The sequence below is a fragment of the Hippichthys cyanospilos genome, chromosome 7 (genome assembly GCF_059441005.1).
Source record: "Hippichthys cyanospilos isolate Australia breed blue-spotted pipefish chromosome 7, RoL_Hcya_1.0, whole genome shotgun sequence".
NCBI lineage: Eukaryota > Metazoa > Chordata > Actinopteri > Syngnathiformes > Syngnathidae > Hippichthys > Hippichthys cyanospilos.
This window is the reverse complement of record NC_142375.1, coordinates 21,502,236-21,518,600: the sequence shown is the minus strand read 5'-3', so window position 1 is coordinate 21,518,600 and position 16,365 is coordinate 21,502,236. Positions and strand designations below refer to the sequence as shown.

Below are 16,365 nucleotides of genomic sequence, written 5' to 3'. Positions count from 1 at the left end.
ATGAAGCATTTCTTGAAAAATGTTTTTGTTAACATAACACATTAAGTACATTGAGAGGCGTAAGTGTTTGGTGTTATTTTTCACTCATATTTTGGGATTGTGGAACTCAGTTCACACATATTATCCATCTAAATTGGCTTTATTGTATCTTTTTACCAGCTCGCTGTCTGTCGTGAAAGTTTTATTTCAACTAAACTACATTGCATAAAAATGTTAAACTCAAAGAGTCAACGTCACCCCAGCTTGCAGAAAATGTATATAAACAGTGCAAAAATATCACTGATATGTTTCTGCTTAGCGTCGATAGTTTTGGCTTGACTAGAAATTTCTATATGAAAATAAATGATGGAGCAACACATGTAGACAGTAATATTGCTGGCTTTGTGCAAAATTCTCGTACATCCTAAACTATTGAAGGCTTTTATCTTCATTGTGGAAAAAACACAAGCATTTGTTTTAATTTTTTCAAAGAGGTCGCCGAAACCAATGAACATCATTTCCATTCATTTCAAAAGGAAACCATGAGAAATGAGTATTTAGAGTTACATGCACAATAACGTACGTGCTGCTATCAACAATCATGCACCTTAAAATGTAACATTCTTTTTCAGCACAAATGAGCTTGGCCACAAGCTCAGAGGTTACACAGCATCAAAACCGGAGGCCATGTTTGCTGATCGCCCAAAATGAAAGAAAATCAGCTCTAACATAAACCCCAGCTAGCAAGATACATACAAGAACAGAGTATACAGCTGAGCTGAGCATGGATGTTGTGAAACGTGCATCTGAGGCAGCAAATCACTGCATTCCACAACATAGCATTTTTTTGTATCATAGTAAAAACAACAAAAATGGCATACAAGCCACTTCCTTACGCTCGAATGTATTCTTGTTCAATTGCATGAAACATACCGATTTGTACACTGGTGAATTAACTTTTTTTCCCAGGGCGACGCAGGTAAACAACAACTTGCCCCCTTCAAGTACCAGCACTCCAAAGAATTTTACAATGCAAACGAAACTCGGACAAATCAAACACAAGAAAAATCAGCGCCATGACACGTCTTTTAAACGACACTAAACAAACCGTGTCACTTTGCAACACCCCATGGCCGTTTAACGCGCTACGCCAGGTCACAAGGCAAAAAAAGGCAAACATTGGGATGATTTCTTTTTTAAAGTACACTTACGTAACGTCGCAACTTTTTTTCCGGCGGAGACTTTCGCAGCCAACCTGAACACACCACGTCTCCCCCGCTCATGGCTGTCGCTTGCTGGCTTTCTCCCCGTCTGGGAGTTCGGCAACAAGAACGAAAATCTTTGGCCTTTTGGGAGTGTCCTTCTGCGCCTGGCGAACAAAAGAAAACCAAACAAGCACTCAATATTAAATAAAAAGTTATTTTGTATATAGCGCCTTTCAATTGAGACGCGTCATTTTGGTTTGTTGTTGTGTCCTCGAAATAGGGAATAGTTTACCAGTTAGTCCTTCGAAAGTCGCCTGTTGGGAGTCGAAACGGCGAATAAACGCTGAACTATACTCCCCGTTGACGCTTTTAATTTATAAAATACACCACCCAATTAAAAGAAAAAACATATCAAGAATAAAGAAACGCGTAAATGTGTGGTTAGTAGCTGAAAGCCGAAAAAGTGCTGCGATTCCCGGTTGGCGGGACGCGACGCGAAGGTCCCACCGCGCCGCGCCGCTCCATAGTTTTCGGGGCTGAGGGTGCTACAGTAGTGAAGGGGGAGGAGGGCCGCCGCAACCGCGAGGTACAACAACAACAAGCCGCGAATGGAGTGCCTCCGCGGGCCGATCTTTTCCTACCAGTTCAACTCTTGCCGTAGTTCCTTAATTGTGATTGACAGGGTGGCTCAGTCTTTTCCCTGAACTCGCACTCCTCCTTCGCTGGAAGATGGCGCCATCAAGTTCCCGCCGACATTCGCGACCGGATATAGGTAGAACGAGTCCCCAGTTTAAAAGCTTGGTTATCGTGCTCGTTTTAAGTTGTTGTTTTGACTATATTGTCGTCGCTATTCATACAGAAATATTTGAAGGTTGTTGTTCTTTTGCGTTGCTAAACAACGGCTTGTCAGTGTTGATACTTACACATGTGACGTTTCCTGTTCATTAACTAGTCATATTGTTAATGTCAAAGCCGGAAGTAGCAGTTTCTTAAACCAGGGAACTTTGAGACCCCATGTTCAAAAAGCAGGTTCGTGCCTTAGCACATTAACCTCTGCCTTCCTTTGTGACCTTTTGTCTCCTTCGTCCATACCTTTTTACCTAGCCGATTCCTTGCTTTTAATTCATGCATCCTTATTCCTTACTTCGTTTCTCAAACCTACTTTTCTAGCAATTGCATTCTGTTTCACCGGTTTCATTCATGCAGTCCTTTCATACTTCTTTTCCGCCTTTTTTGTGCCCTCTTTCATGACATCTTGCCCTCCACTAATTTTCAGTTCCTATCCCAACAACTTTATCTTCAAATATTTTCCTTTAACTTCTTTGTGACCCTTATGCCTGTTTTTATTCATGCAGCTGCTTTTCTGCCTTATTTTTTGTGTACTTTTTTCCCCCCAAATTATTTTTTCTCCCTTGAAATCTTGTCTTCCTTTTTTCATTCCTGAGTTGAACTTACTTTTTAGCCTTCTTTATCCCTTTTTTCCCATATATATATTATATATATATATATATATATGAAATATAGGAGAAAGAAAAAGGGATAAAGGCTAAAATGTATATATATATATATATGTATATATATGTGTATATATATACATATATATATATATATATATATATATATATATATATATATATATATATATATATATTCCCATAAAATGCCCTTCTGCCGCGATTTCATTTGCATTTTCCTTCAGGTACGCACGCTTTTTATAAATGTATTTATAAATCCCTTACCTCCTTCCTTCTCTACAACCTGCCTTTCTTTCTTTGCGTCCTTCTTTTCTGACCTTTGATCCTTCATTCAGTTGTTCATTCTTACCTCAACCCTCCCTTTTCTGCCTTTTTTTGGTTCCACCTAAATTCCTACCTTTCAGATATTTTTCTGCCTTCCTTCACACCTATTTCCCCCCCCTGAACTCCTTCCTTACACTTACTTTTGTATCATCCATCCTTACTTCAAACAGACCTTTTATTCGCGCATCATTACATCTTTTTCTTTGCTTGAAACTTGCATTTTCTCTTTTCTTTATGGAGCTTTTTTTTCGCCTTGATCCTTTGTTTTCCTTTCAGACGTTTCACCCTTATCCTCAATCCCTCAGACTCGAGTTTTAATTACGCATTTTAACATCATTTGCCTAAGCGCTTTTCGGCCTACTTCTTTTGCACCTCTCCTCGGTTTTAATCCTCGATTTTTGCCTTCATAATTTATCTTTCAAACACTGATTTCGGATGAACTCTCTTTGGGCTCGACTAAAATAATTTCCCAATACTCACATATGGAGGAGTATGTTGTGTGTTTGGGCATTGAGGTATGTGAGCAATCTCATCGGAATGCCATTGTGACGTTAAACACCTCCCCCCCAAGGATGTGTCCTGTTAGCCACCAAATGCTGAAAAGAAAAAAAAAATTCAAGTATTGCTTTTTTTTTTTTTGTTAATGTTAAAAAGGGATACAGGTTTAGGTATACGTATACAATTTTTAGTATTATTTTTTTATAGTCGGCACGTCAAGTGCGACTAGGCTTTGTTTTTGTTACGGAAAGTGTAATTGCAATATATATATATATTTTTTAAAACTTTCGGCCACTTTGATGCACTTGGTTGATTTTTATTTCTGTTTTAGAATAAGTTGTAACCTTGTATAAATGGTGTAAAAAAAAATCAATCCGTTTTCAAAAATGTATATTCTACATTGCTTTTTTTCTTTTGTTGGTGTAAAAGGAGACAAGTTTTGGTATAGTTAATCAATTTTTATAAATAAAAATCTCATTTATAGTCAGTGTGTCGAGTGCGGGGGGGGCGAAAAGATTTCTCTTTCCTGGGGGGGGCTTGACAAAATATATCTGAGAAGCATTGATTTAATACCGCAAAAATATATAACATCACAAACAAAAGACGCCTTGATGTGTGTTCGCCTTTCCGCATCTTCGGCGCAAAGCTGAAATTTCACCCAATGTTGTTCCTTACCTCAAGTACATTTTTTAATCCGGATTGATTTATTGCATATTAAAGTTATCAAATGCCCAAGGAATCAAAAAGCTGAAGGAGGGGGCGGGAGGGGCACCAACACACACACAAACAAACGAACAAACTGTGTGCAAATGAAACGTGGAACCTCCAAAGTAAAACGTAGCTACATGCTAATAGGTTAGCATCTGTTTGGATCAGTGAGGTGATATTGAATTGTACAGTATAGCTATGAGAAGTTAAGACGCCATTTTGCCATTTTGTTCAAGTGCCACTTCACTCTTTTCACCGTAAAAAAAAAAAAAGTAACATTTTTATGAGGGTTAATTTTGAAGGTTTGACACATGTTTGACACTTGTATCCTTCAGGCAAAAAAAACAAAAAAAAAAGCCACGGCTAACTTTTAGAACCACAATCTCGTGTGGTTTGCCAAAGCGTGGCGTGACCTCGCAAGAGATACGTTTTACTTGGGAGGCTCTGCTAGTTCGGATCATATTGCAAAGTGCTGTGCTGGATACCCGGTTGCATATGTCATAATTTATGCAAGAAAAAAAAAAAACGAATCTTGTTTGAAAGAAAATATATTTCACCAAAACAAAACTGCAATAAATTAAAAGTATTTAAAAAGCATACAACACTTTCAGTCCGAAAAGTGTTTTTTCAGTGCTTGGGCAAACATCTCAAAGCATGATGCAGCGGTGCCTCGAGATAAGCCTTTCATTTGTTCGCTATCCGTCTTTCCCCATTGAAATGTGTGCAAATACCATTTAACTGGATTATTGTGTGTAAGCTAAATTGCTTATTGAGCTGGATGTGTGTGCGAAATAATCCTCGGCGCAACGCGGCTCGATTCCTAATTTGACAAACTCTGACATCTTTTTCTGACGTTGCTCTTTAGCTATGATTTGGATGGTTCTTTAGATAAAAGCGTTAAATAGCTAAATCACTCATTTGGGGGATCTCTATGTGAGACCAGATTTTTTTTTTGTTAGGATTTATGACCATGATAGCAGGTAGACGTCAGCATTGTCATCCCAAGCCCTCAGGGGCAGATGTGGCATCTGCAAAGCTGACACCCAAGTCTCTTTTATTGATCTAACCTCTGATGCAAGGTATCCACGTGTTGGGGTACCGTATGTCACCTTTTTTTCCAGTGAATTCACCATGGCCCTCTGAGAATAGCAAAAATGTTCTCCTACCTCTGTGCTTATTAGCATTGTGTGCTTTGTTATTTGCCCTTAGAAGACCAGTCTACTGATGGTGTTAAAGCCCCCCCCTCCACCGCCCCCTCCCCCTCCGGACGGGCCGCAACTCCCCGGCGGGTTGTTGTCATCCGAGCCATTGGGCCTGAAGGAGCAGGAAGACGACGGGGCTTGCAAAGCTTGAGTCCGAGCGTTCAGTTCTTGCTCCTGTGGGGCGGGGGGGGGACAAAAACATTTTTTATCCAGCATCGATCTAGATGATTTTTCAAGAGCTTTTGTTGTATAGCCCCAGAGAACGTGAGTGAAAAGTAAACAAATTCAGAGCTCTGCAGTCTTTTTTTTTTTCATCCCTTCAGCAGCTCAATGGTCACTTTCATGAAAACTTCAGACTTCATTTCGTGACACAAAAAAACATTGTTTCGAGCATGTGAAACGTTGTGTGAAACGTTTTAAATGACTTTTACCTGTAGATACAACTTGTTGTCCTTGATGATGGCGTCTAATAGTTCTTTCTGCAGCGGCGGCTCAGCACTCAAGTTCGTTCCGCTGGCCGCCGGGCCAGTCGTGGAGTCCTGCCCCGCCATTTCCTGTTTCCTGTACATGAGCACATAGGCCGTGTCCTTAGGGAAGCGGCTGGTGATGTTCTGCACCGACTGGAAGGAGGCGAACGTCACCCTGCTGTCATTGAACAGCAGCCAGTCGCTGGTGGGGACGGTGGCCCCCTGACCACTTGGGCCCTTCTTACAACAGGCGGCGTCCCCTTCCGCCACGCTGTCGCAGCCGTAGGAGTAGTAATGTCCGCTCTCGGACGACACGCCCGAATGCATCACGATGGAGCTGAGGTCGTAACGCACCGACTGGACTTCCTCGTCTCGACGGGAGGGTTTGAGTTTCTTTGCCAGGTTCTCGCTGCTCTCGAGGGAGTCCGCCGGGGTCGAGGGAGAGGAGGGTGGCAGGGGCGGGGTCGGCGAAGGTATCGAGGGCCGGTGCACGGGCAGGCGCAAACGCGGAGGGATGGTGACGTTGTCCAGGATCTTACGGCGCACGTGGCACTTAGCGTCATAAGCGAAGCGCAGCAGCGTGAGGATCAGGTACTCTGGGGCCGACATCACCTTAAGGGTCCGCTCGGCCCTTCGCAGGCTGCCGCACTTGCCGCAGAAATAGGCGTTGTCCTGGTCCAGGATCTCTGGAGCCAGAAAATAGTCCACCAGGTCGGGCACGGAGAGAGGAGGCTCACTGTCCTCTGGCGCGGCGTGGACGTGGCCGGCTTGGTCTTTGGCTCCCGGCGTCGGGGTCTCGCTGCCTCCGTTGACGGAACCCTGGAAAACCACTTTGTTCTCGTCGGACTTGAGGAGACAAGGGACACAACGGTTTGGAGGTGAAAAAGAAGATGAAGTGGATCTTTGTGTGAAAGAGGCTAAATTGCCAATCTTGTGTAAAAATCTAATTCCTAGGTGGCAATGATTCAGCTGAGTGGTTGCATGAAACAGACAAAATTGCGGTGTAAAAGAGGCTAATTTTCCACAATTTAGCCGGGTCATTCTGGGAAAGATGCTGAGCTTCAAATTGGGAGTAATCTTGAAAATGTGTTAATTGGAGGCAATTCATCTGCATCTCTGCACAAAAGGGGCAACATTGCATATTTGCGGAGAAAGACTACATTGATTAATGTCTACATTGGTAATGTATTTGGAATTTGGCTAATTTATGCCTGAAACAGGGAAATGTGAGGACACTTATGGGAATCTTTGGGTGAAAAAGGGTAAATTGCTGATGTGTGGTCATTTGGCTGGGTATTTGGGTGCAAAAGACCACACTTGTAATTTTTTGGCACTGGCTAATTATTTTTTGTATGAAAGGTTAAGATGCGGCACAACCCATTTAACTGGATCCCCATACGAAAAAGGTCAAATTTCTAATGTGAAAAGACTTGGGGTGAATCTTTGGGTGAAAGATGCTAAATGCCTTCAGCGATTGCATGTTTAAAAACAACAAAAGGGCTAATTTAGAAAAAAAAATGTGCCTGGACCTATGTGCGTACAAAAGCTAAATCCGTTATTTGCAGTAAAATAGTTCATTTGCAGTCATTTGACTGAGTATCTGTGTGAAAAAGACTGGACTTGTAATTTGTTGCCTTTTTGGCAAATTTGCAGGAATTTGGCAGCATCTCTGCAATAAACAGGGAAAAATTGCAAACCTGGCAGGATTTTTAAATGAAAGCTGCAACAAATCATTTGACTGGATCCCCATATGAACGAGGCAAAATATCTCATTTAACTTCTAGAAATTGGAGTGAATGAACTTGCCAATTTGGGTTGAAGAGGCAAAGTTGCTTTGGACTCATCTGCCTTGGGGGCATCCCGCGAAGGGCAGAAAGCCAGCGAAAGGTCCGTGAAGGGCTCCTCCTTCTCGGAGACGCAGTCGCAGTGTGTGCATCGGACGCTCGTCACCAGTTTTCCACCGAAAGTCCTCTCTATAAGTGTCCGTCCGTTGTTGTCATCCACTTCTGAAGAATTTGCACCTTCTTCTTGGGATGTCAGAGCGGTCCCGTCTTTGTCACCTACGTCTATGGCATCGGTGGTAACGCTTGGCTTGGCTGATTCCAAGACCTGAATGGATTTCTCCTCCTCGTGTAACCTTGGAAGACAATGCCAATAAAGCTACAGTACAGGACACTGTGAAAAATATCAAGAAAAATATGTAGAATGTTCGATGGAAGTGGACAGGAGGAAATTCTGCTTTTTGAACTACATAGGTTCAAAAGCTACAGTAGTGTGTTATGTTTGAGCCACGATTACAAGAATGAATGAGGAATGTTTTGATGTGGAATACATGCTCCCGTTTCATTTAAACAATGTAAAATGCATGCAATATTTTTTTAAACCACCCGAGAGACCCGAGTTTGAATCCACCTGGCTCCGGCCTTACTGCATGTTCTCCGCGAGCCGGCGTGAGTTCTCTCCGGCTTCCTCCCACATTCCAAAAACATGCATGGCAGATGAATTGGACATACTAAATTGTCCTTATAAGTGCGATTGGGTGCGCGAATGGTTGCCCGTCTCTGTGTGCCCTGCGATTAGCTGGCAACCAGTTCAGGGTGTCCCCCGCCTATTGCCCAAAGCCCCTGCGACCCTTGTGAGATTTCAGGAAGTCGATGGATAATATTAATGGATTTCATTTACACCACACTTTCCATTCAAAAGAATATCAAAGTGCTACAGAAAAAGCAGAAAACTTTTTTTTAAGCTTTTGCCAGAGATCCCGACGAGAAGTGCGTTGCAGTAGTCCAGCCTGGAGGAGACAAAGGCGTGGACAATTATCTCCATATCTTACCTGTCTAATAGAAAGCGGAGGTATTCTGAACAATCCTGCTGAGAGCCTGAATTGAACCATGGTGGGCGGGACACCTCCAAGAAGTTTCTGGGAGCATATGCCGCCCTCTGCAGGGTAAAATTAGGCATTGCGCTGCACGTTCAAGACTTACACAGTTCCAGTTTTCCACTTGAGACAACACAAACCTGAGTGTGCGCAAGAAAGGCGAAGAGCATTTGTAGCTTTTTCATGAGCGTGCTTGAACCGTTCAGGCGAAGCGACAACACGTTTCGTCTGAAACTGACAAAAGACAAGTTTCCGTGAAAGCATTGTTTCAAGGGACAATGTGTAAGATTCGGATTGTTTTTCATGACAGACAGCAGGTGCTGCTGCAGGCGCTGCATTTACCATTGTCCGTAGCTATAACAAACAAGTGCCACTCCCCATGTAATACAATTAAATGATATCTAGACCTTTTTGGTTAACTTATTGACCGCCAACCCAGTAGTAACCGATTTTAGACTTTTTCAGCTGTCACCGGCAGTCCAGTAATAATGGATCTTTGACATCTTGAGCAGTCAAAGGCAATTATTGAGTTATTTGAGCATTTTAAGCAAACATATCCGCCCGTTTTTATTCATCTTGAAGGGCGCCATTTTATCAGTTGTCTTCAACTGAAAACTACATCACAGTTTCTCAGGGCTCCGGCCAATCGCGGCATACTCATAAAACGGGTGAGGTCTGAACGGTCGGTTAGACGACGGCTGCTTAATTTATTCAACAAATCCAACATTAAATATATAAACATCATCGTCAAATTGCCGTGTTAAGACGACAAGGGAAACATCGTCGACGTCATTATTCGACTAATACTGTCACACTTATTGTTAAGTCTAGTGAAATTTCTTAATAAGCCTCGTGGCTTACTCTTTGGCCATGAAGAGCGTCTGCAGGATACTGTTCATGTAGCAGGTGTTGCCCAAGTTGACCAGACCTGTCTTGCCAGTCTCAGACTTCCCAGCTTGCCTAAGTGGCCCGGAGGCGAAAGAGTTGGACTGGGATGTCCAGGCACTTTGGTTCAGCACCAACTTGATCTTTTCCTCGCTCGGTTTTGGCAGATCCTGGCGGGACGAGATGCCAAATTGAACCCGTGAATTAACATTGTGTTCAATCGTGAGCCCGCGTTTTGGACAGTGTTAAATGAAGCCTATGAACAGGATAATTCCAGGGCTAGGTCACCTTGATGGCTTCCAAAATTGGGTCGTAGAGATCTGGGAATCCAGAATACTGATAAATCATGCAGTGTACCAACTCGGTGAACTGCAGCGGGAAGGTTTTACTGGTGGTCAGCCCGTCGGCCTGCAAAGACTTAACTAGATGCACCACATGTGGAATAACCTGAAACAGACGATGACAAGAATATTACACACAGCAGGAATATTGTACAAACCACTCCTTTATTTTTATTTTATTTTTTTGCTGGCGAGAGTCCTCACCAGATGGAAGGCCTCGGGAGAGTGCTGGAAACTGAGGAGCATGTGGGAGAGGACTGCGAGCGCCCCCTGTCGGACAATGGGATACCACAGACGATTGAAAACCTGCGGGTGTGGAAACAAATGGGAAATGATGAGTGAGCAGCGAACATCTGGCAGCGACATGACACAGGACAGTACTTCTTTGCAATCGGCATTCTGACTAATGAAAACAAAATATAGAATTCAAGCTAAATTTGTACCATTCAATGTATTATTTATAGTGATTTGTGATTAAAAGTGGCATTTTGTTGTATTAGAGTAGCTTTGAAATGTAAAAATGTAACCCAGTTTTCAGGGGAATACATTTCTATTGTACTTTTTTGTACAAGAAATAAACTATTTCAATATGTTTACATTAAATAAATGATCTAGTAACATTTATTGATTTAACATTTTAAATGAACTCAGACTGACAACCCTTTTTTTTTACCTTAAAGAATAGTTTGTAAGTTCCCTGTTTTCCTGACAGCCCAGTAAAAACTGATCTCTTATGCTGCGTTTTCTCTTTTGTTTACATTCATATTAATTTACCAAAACATTTTCTTAAAAAAAAAATCTGCCAGGTGGCATATCTGATGGCAAAAAAAAAAAAAAAAAAGGCTGGAAATGTCTGGATTTTGCTGCTTGATTCGCATTCCACAAACTGAACATAAATTGTCATACGACTGTTCAGCATAGAACATATTCTTATGAAGAAAAACGTTTTACTTGACGTCACCATTCAATGGCATACCAGCCTCAGTGGGATGGATAGTTTTGGTACAATGACATGAAAACACAACATGAGCACTTCTCACAACCTACCAGCTCAATTTTGAGCAGAGTGACATCAATAAGGATGGTGAATTTTTGAACGGCGGCAAGCCCTTTGAGCAGAGCGATGACCCAGGTGTCCACATGCTGGGCCAGGGGCCAAGAAAGCCAATCGATCATCCTAAAGGACACAGATCAAGTGTTTGTGGGCTCCATCCAAAAGGACTGTATAGTGGGTGACATACATAGTTCTCCGAGTACAAGTCGAGTTTTTTATCCCTCATCTTCAACCCCCATTTAGGGGGGGTTCACGTATAACCGCATAACAGAAAACAGACCAAATTTTTTCACAAATCTTTGTTCGAATAACTTTAATTCCAATGCAAAATAAGTACGACCATTGTCATTTACAAAGCTTAAAATGATTTTATATCTTGTACCTCTAATTCGATATTGGATCCAACCGCATTCGAGCGTTTGCACCGAGGACGTAAAAAAAATGCACCTTCGCCAAGCACTGCCTTATCCGAAGACGACTACTCGGGGAAGAGTAATGAAGATGTTTGCGGCGATGATGAGCAAGAGAGAGAGAATGCCCGTGAGTTAAAGGGGAGGGTTATTTGGCATGTCAGACAGTTTCAGCATTTGCACCTACGCGCACGCATACATTGCCTTGCACTTGTCACGTTTCCACCCCCCAAACCACAACACCATGTTATTTGATACACGATGAAGAAATACATCTAAAAGTAGCGAATTTTTGTCATTTTAATAACTCACAAAATGTATTATTAACAGACGACCATGATCTACGTAACCACTAAAGTCACAGGTAGACTTATGCTGGTGTTTTTGTAAACTTCACCCAAACTGACATCAGTGAGGTCGACTTGTACTCTGGAGAAATAAGGTACTTCCACATACCTGCAGAGGGCTTTGGTCATGTTTGCATCTTTGACATTCTGGTCCGTGGTGAGACTCTTAATAAGCACCGTGATCATCTGGACCGGGATGTATTGCACCAGACTGGCCAAGGCAATGGACGGCTCAAAGGACGGGTCTGAAGGACAACACACTAATATGGTGGGCATGTATCTCTAATGTGACAAAAATAATCATATCAGATGGATACCGGTATTGTACACAACCATCAGCTGCACTAGGCATGAACCAATGTCTAGTACTGACTTTAGCCATAATGCCGTGGGGCTTAAAAGGGTACGATGCTACCAGAGTAAAGTCTAAATCGATTTTGTTTTCTTGCCATTTGCTTTCAGATATCATTGATCTCCAAAGGAACATTCAGAAATAGTTCAACTAAACCCCAGCAACACAAAAAGCATTGAGCCTTCGGATGCTCTATGATATTTGCTCATGATAAATCAAAGCAAAAATAAATCAATTGAATAATAATCTCACCCGTTGAAGAGATGATAGAAAAGACCTCCTGCAGAGAAGGGAGCAGCGTGGCTGGTTCAGCCTTCCAGATGTTCTGCAGCAATGTGCTGACCTTGGTGACCTGAGCCACGTACTCTCCCAGCTCCTGCTCCTGACTGGCCATGCAGTGAAAATAACCGATTGTCCTCACCAGCTGCTGGCAAAACAGGACGCCGCCTTTATCCTTGGGCACGCACTGCACAAAGTCGGACAGCAGGGCAGCGATGCGAGCGCACACGGCCGGCCCGGGGCGCTCGCACACCATCCTCAGCGCCTCCACTTGAACCAAGGAGAAGAGGTCCAGCACGGCGGGGCAGCTAATGAGCAGCCGCAGACCGGAGTGGATATAGTCTACCACGGCTGGGTCTTTGTGATCCAGCTGCTCGTAACCCTGCTGCAGCAGGCCCAGCACAAAGCCTTTGCTGAAAAACACCTCAAACTCTGAGCGGTGGTAGCGGGCGTATGCCTCCAGGACCTGGAAGCCCACCTGAGGGGGGGAGAAGCAATATTCTGTACTCTTCCAGTCATTTTGGAGCATTTCAATTGATTTTCAAGATCCCCAACACACACAATTTTCTATGATTATATTACATTAACAATAGATTCTCTGCACCGGAACTTCCCGTTTCCGGAACGAGGAACCTATTCAGAGGACTGCTTTGGGCAAACGCAAGCATAACGGAGAAGTATCCGCTCCTCCTTTTTTAAATCAAATATCATCGGCTATGACGTGGAAACATCTAAGTGAATTTTTATTGTTGTGAGTTTGGTTGTAACTACCAACGATTTTACTGTTATTAACTTACCGTTTACCATTTACCATTGACCGTGCAATGCATCCGATAGAGCGAAGCGGGGTAAAAAAAAAAATGTTCAGGAGACGCTCGGGAGTCAGAAAGACTCAAATCTGCAAGACTCTGAAAAACGAGGAGTTTATTCTTGCTTAGTATGCTGGCAATTTACTTTCACAGAGGAAATTGCTTCTTGTTCGACGCACAGGAATCAGCAGACATTCAACGGGACAGTTAATTGCAATATATATATATATATATATATATATATATATATATATATATATATACATACACATACATATACATATACATACACACACACACACCACTGCCCACCTGCTTCTGGAAGGCATCCTCCCCTAGCAGGATGAGGCGGGTGGTTACAGCAAATAGAGACTGGCACTCCTCCGCTGTCACATCCTTCTCCGCCGCCTCTACCACCTTTTTCACAATGGCTTTCTTTACTGGAAGTGGGTGCGCAGAGCTGATCAGGCCCTCCAAAATCTTGTCCATGATGGCGGCCTGCAAGAAATGTGAGGGCAGGATGACAGCACAAACGTAAGTCAAAGTGTGCTTATTGGCATGTGCATAGTGCAGAAACAAGTTTCTCCGTACAATAAATTACTTCGCCATCCGCACGAAATGTCGTAAAACTAAGTACCAAATTAGTACAAAAACAACAGTAACCACACTCAAAATGTAATAAGTCCAAAAAATCGTGAATTAGCAATGGGCAAGCGTTTTTGTGTTTTTTTAATCATGTTACGAGAATTAAATGCAACTTTTAGAAACAAAGAAAAATACATTTTTAAAAAATGCCTTTACGTTACAGGGAACGAAAGCTGCAATGGGAAAATAATGTCTGAGGAAAATGTGTTGCACAAGCACTACTTGCGGTGGTATGTAAGAAGGATCAATAAATCATTTTCAATTAAAAACTACATTTAAGAAGTGGCAAGTTAGAAAGCGATGGTTACTGTACTTTAATGTTGATCATTGGGTGGTAATATATTTAGTATTATTGCTGTAAAAGTTATTGTGAAAAGTTCGACTTGAGAGATGCTATTGTCGTTTACAATTGACCGTAAATCGAAGCCAAACAAAACATTATTAACGACACAATTCTATTTCAATCACAGCGTCTTAAGAAAGACTTTAAGCACAATTATCACACTTGATTTCCACCTTTTTCTTCACTACGGCAGTCCATCGATCATGAGCGCATGAATGTAGCCATAAGCCTCCGCATGAAACACAAATACACCAGACATCAAACCAACACCGCAGCCACATTTAACTGTGCCGCCAGTGAGTGTTTTAAATATAAACGAAGCGACATGTTTTTATTTTTAACGAGCGCAGTGTCGACTAAAGCAACTTGAAGGGCCTGACGTTAGCTGTGTGATGATTCTAGGGAGCCACTGACTTAGCATAAATGCTAATACGCCCTGAGTGAGATTAAGGGAAGGGGAATTCAATAAAACCATACCCAAACGGAGCATGACAATTGTGTCCAACTTGAAGACGATTCACTCCCGTTTGGTGCTAATTCTAGTATCGCAAATAAAGTGTTGGACGTTTGATCAATTAAATCGCTCACCCGGAATCAGTTGATCCAACAACAACTACGTCATTTCTCGAACGCCCAACAAGTAGCAAGGACCCTCCATCTGACCGTCAATTTTGGTGGTCTTGGCATTGCCTGTTATTAAAATAAATAACTAAATACATAAATTACAGAGCTATGTTGTCGGGATTATTAAATTTGAATTTGAATTACCGACAAAAAAAATATTAGGGGTAATTTTAGTTTTTTTCTTCTTTAAATTAAAATGTCTTTATTTTAAATTTTCGACTTTGTTTTTTTTTTTTTTCTTCTTAACAGGGACATTGTACAACAAATGTGTTTTTTGTCCAATTTAGTAACAATACATTACAGTGCAAAAAAAAAAAAAATACACATAACAGCGACCCTCGTATTGAGCGTCAATTTGGGTAGGTTTGGCATTGCCCGTTATTTAAAAAAAATGTGCTATTTTGTCGGGATTAAGTTTTAATTTGAATTACGACAAAAATATTTGGTGTAGTTTTAGCGTTTTTTATTCAAATTAAATTAATATTTTTGTACTTTGTTCTTTTTTGGTGGTTTTGACATTGGCTGTTAAAAAACACTACTATTTTGTCGGGATTGTTACGATTTGATTTGAATGACCAACAACAACAAATATTCTGTGTAATTTTAGCATGTTTTTTTTAAAATGATAGATATGGCCCAGTTTCGTTATTATGTTCATTTTAACTCCGTTCTAATGGCTGGCCGGCCATCGTTTTCATTCATTATGCCGATGTAAAATATTGTTTTTTTTTATGTGCTCTGTCAAATGCATTTAATTAAACTATTTTGAGCATCGAAACTGTAACAAGCAAATGAATCATGATAGAAAGCCGGAAACGATCATTTGATTTTGACACGAATGTACATATAATCAGTAAAAAAGTTGTTCACGGCAGCTTAAATTCATTTCAATGAAAGAAGCAAGCAGACCGAACCAATGTCTGGGTCCAACTTTGTTCACACATGGGCATTATGAGTAGAATTCTTCAAGCGCTTCCGTTTGTAATGCTTCCTTGCATATTCTTTTTTACACGCAGGGGCAAAGGAGAAAAAGAAACCTTTTTTTAGCATTTTCACTCACCTTTCAAGGTCAACGTTGTGAATACTATACAATTGGGTAAGATACAATTGTAATGTTTAAGTAGTTAATGCATGATAATATCAAAATAAATGGTTTTTTGGTTGTACCAAAAATGCAGATGGGCTTATCTGCATTTTGTTGCAACATTACCATTCTGCATGTACATCACGTTCTTCATAGAGTTGAACAAATCTACACACCCCGTATGCATCTGTTATTCGAATGACCCAATCGCATTGAAGCCTGAGATGTTCAAGTAGGCTCTTCCTGACATTTGTGTCTTTTTCGGTTGCAGCAGTTTCCTTACCACTTGATGTCATGTTTTTACTTGTGGCACAAGGTGTTATGAAAGCGCAAAGCAAAACGCTCTTATCTGCTACGCGTTGAACTTCAGTCACAACTTTTACCTTTGTCGCCGTGATGACTTCCTCCCCGTGCGAGAAAAAAAAATGAATGGAGAATTAGGGGAGCAGAATAGGC

At 41.7% G+C, this 16,365-nt stretch overlaps 2 protein-coding genes across 10 annotated transcripts in view; both read right to left on the bottom strand.

Annotated features, from left to right (window-relative positions):
- gab1 (GRB2-associated binding protein 1) overlaps nucleotides 1-3,133 on the bottom strand; it is a 53,545-nt gene extending 50,412 nt beyond the window's left edge. The window contains exons 1-3 of one of the 7 annotated variants that reach the window (XM_088418709.1): nucleotides 2,924-3,133; nucleotides 1,826-1,906; nucleotides 1,191-1,348 (exon numbers count right to left, since the gene is read on the bottom strand). In XM_088418709.1, the coding sequence (XP_088274835.1) occupies nucleotides 1,191-1,262 (72 nt within the window). In that variant the 5' untranslated portion in view covers nucleotides 1,263-1,348; nucleotides 1,826-1,906; nucleotides 2,924-3,133. Of the gene's footprint in view, nucleotides 1-1,190; nucleotides 2,635-2,923 lie in introns of those variants that run through there. The other 6 variants (XR_015866073.1, XM_088418712.1, XM_088418710.1 and 3 more) reach the window with 6 other exon arrangements.
- An 898-nt stretch (nucleotides 3,134-4,031) lies between these two features.
- On the bottom strand, nucleotides 4,032-14,853 carry usp38 (ubiquitin specific peptidase 38). Of its 3 annotated transcripts, none has more exons than XM_088418704.1 (13): nucleotides 14,790-14,853; nucleotides 13,526-13,711; nucleotides 12,378-12,882; nucleotides 11,883-12,018; nucleotides 11,010-11,139; nucleotides 10,167-10,268; nucleotides 9,910-10,068; nucleotides 9,598-9,791; nucleotides 8,877-8,970; nucleotides 8,692-8,798; nucleotides 7,665-7,995; nucleotides 5,823-6,704; nucleotides 4,032-5,565 (listed from the first exon to the last, which is right to left on the bottom strand). In XM_088418704.1, exons 2-13 carry the CDS (start codon nucleotides 13,700-13,702, stop codon nucleotides 5,395-5,397), a joined length of 2,988 nt encoding a protein of 995 aa, XP_088274830.1. In that variant the 5' UTR covers nucleotides 13,703-13,711; nucleotides 14,790-14,853; the 3' UTR covers nucleotides 4,032-5,394. The 3 variants fall into 3 exon arrangements, with proteins under 3 accessions (XP_088274830.1, XP_088274829.1, XP_088274831.1); XM_088418703.1 differs by having other exon boundaries at nucleotides 14,679-14,813; XM_088418705.1 differs by lacking the exon at nucleotides 14,790-14,853 and adding an exon at nucleotides 14,375-14,471.
- Between the last annotated feature and the right edge of the window lie 1,512 nt (nucleotides 14,854-16,365).

Bases quoted from the DNA above. Each gene is read 5' to 3' on its own strand.
- usp38 (XM_088418704.1), bottom strand. From the start codon at position 13,702: ATGGACAAGATTTTGGAGGGCCTGATCAGCTCTGCGCACCCACTTCCA. The intron at 8,799-8,876 runs GTTTGTGTTGTC...TTTACCCTGCAG, and splicing joins CCTTTCTTGCGCACACTCAG to AGGGCGGCATATGCTCCCAG. The intron at 6,705-7,664 runs GCAAGTTCATTC...TGTCTCCTCAAG, and splicing joins TGCCTCTTCAACCCAAATTG to TCCGACGAGAACAAAGTGGT.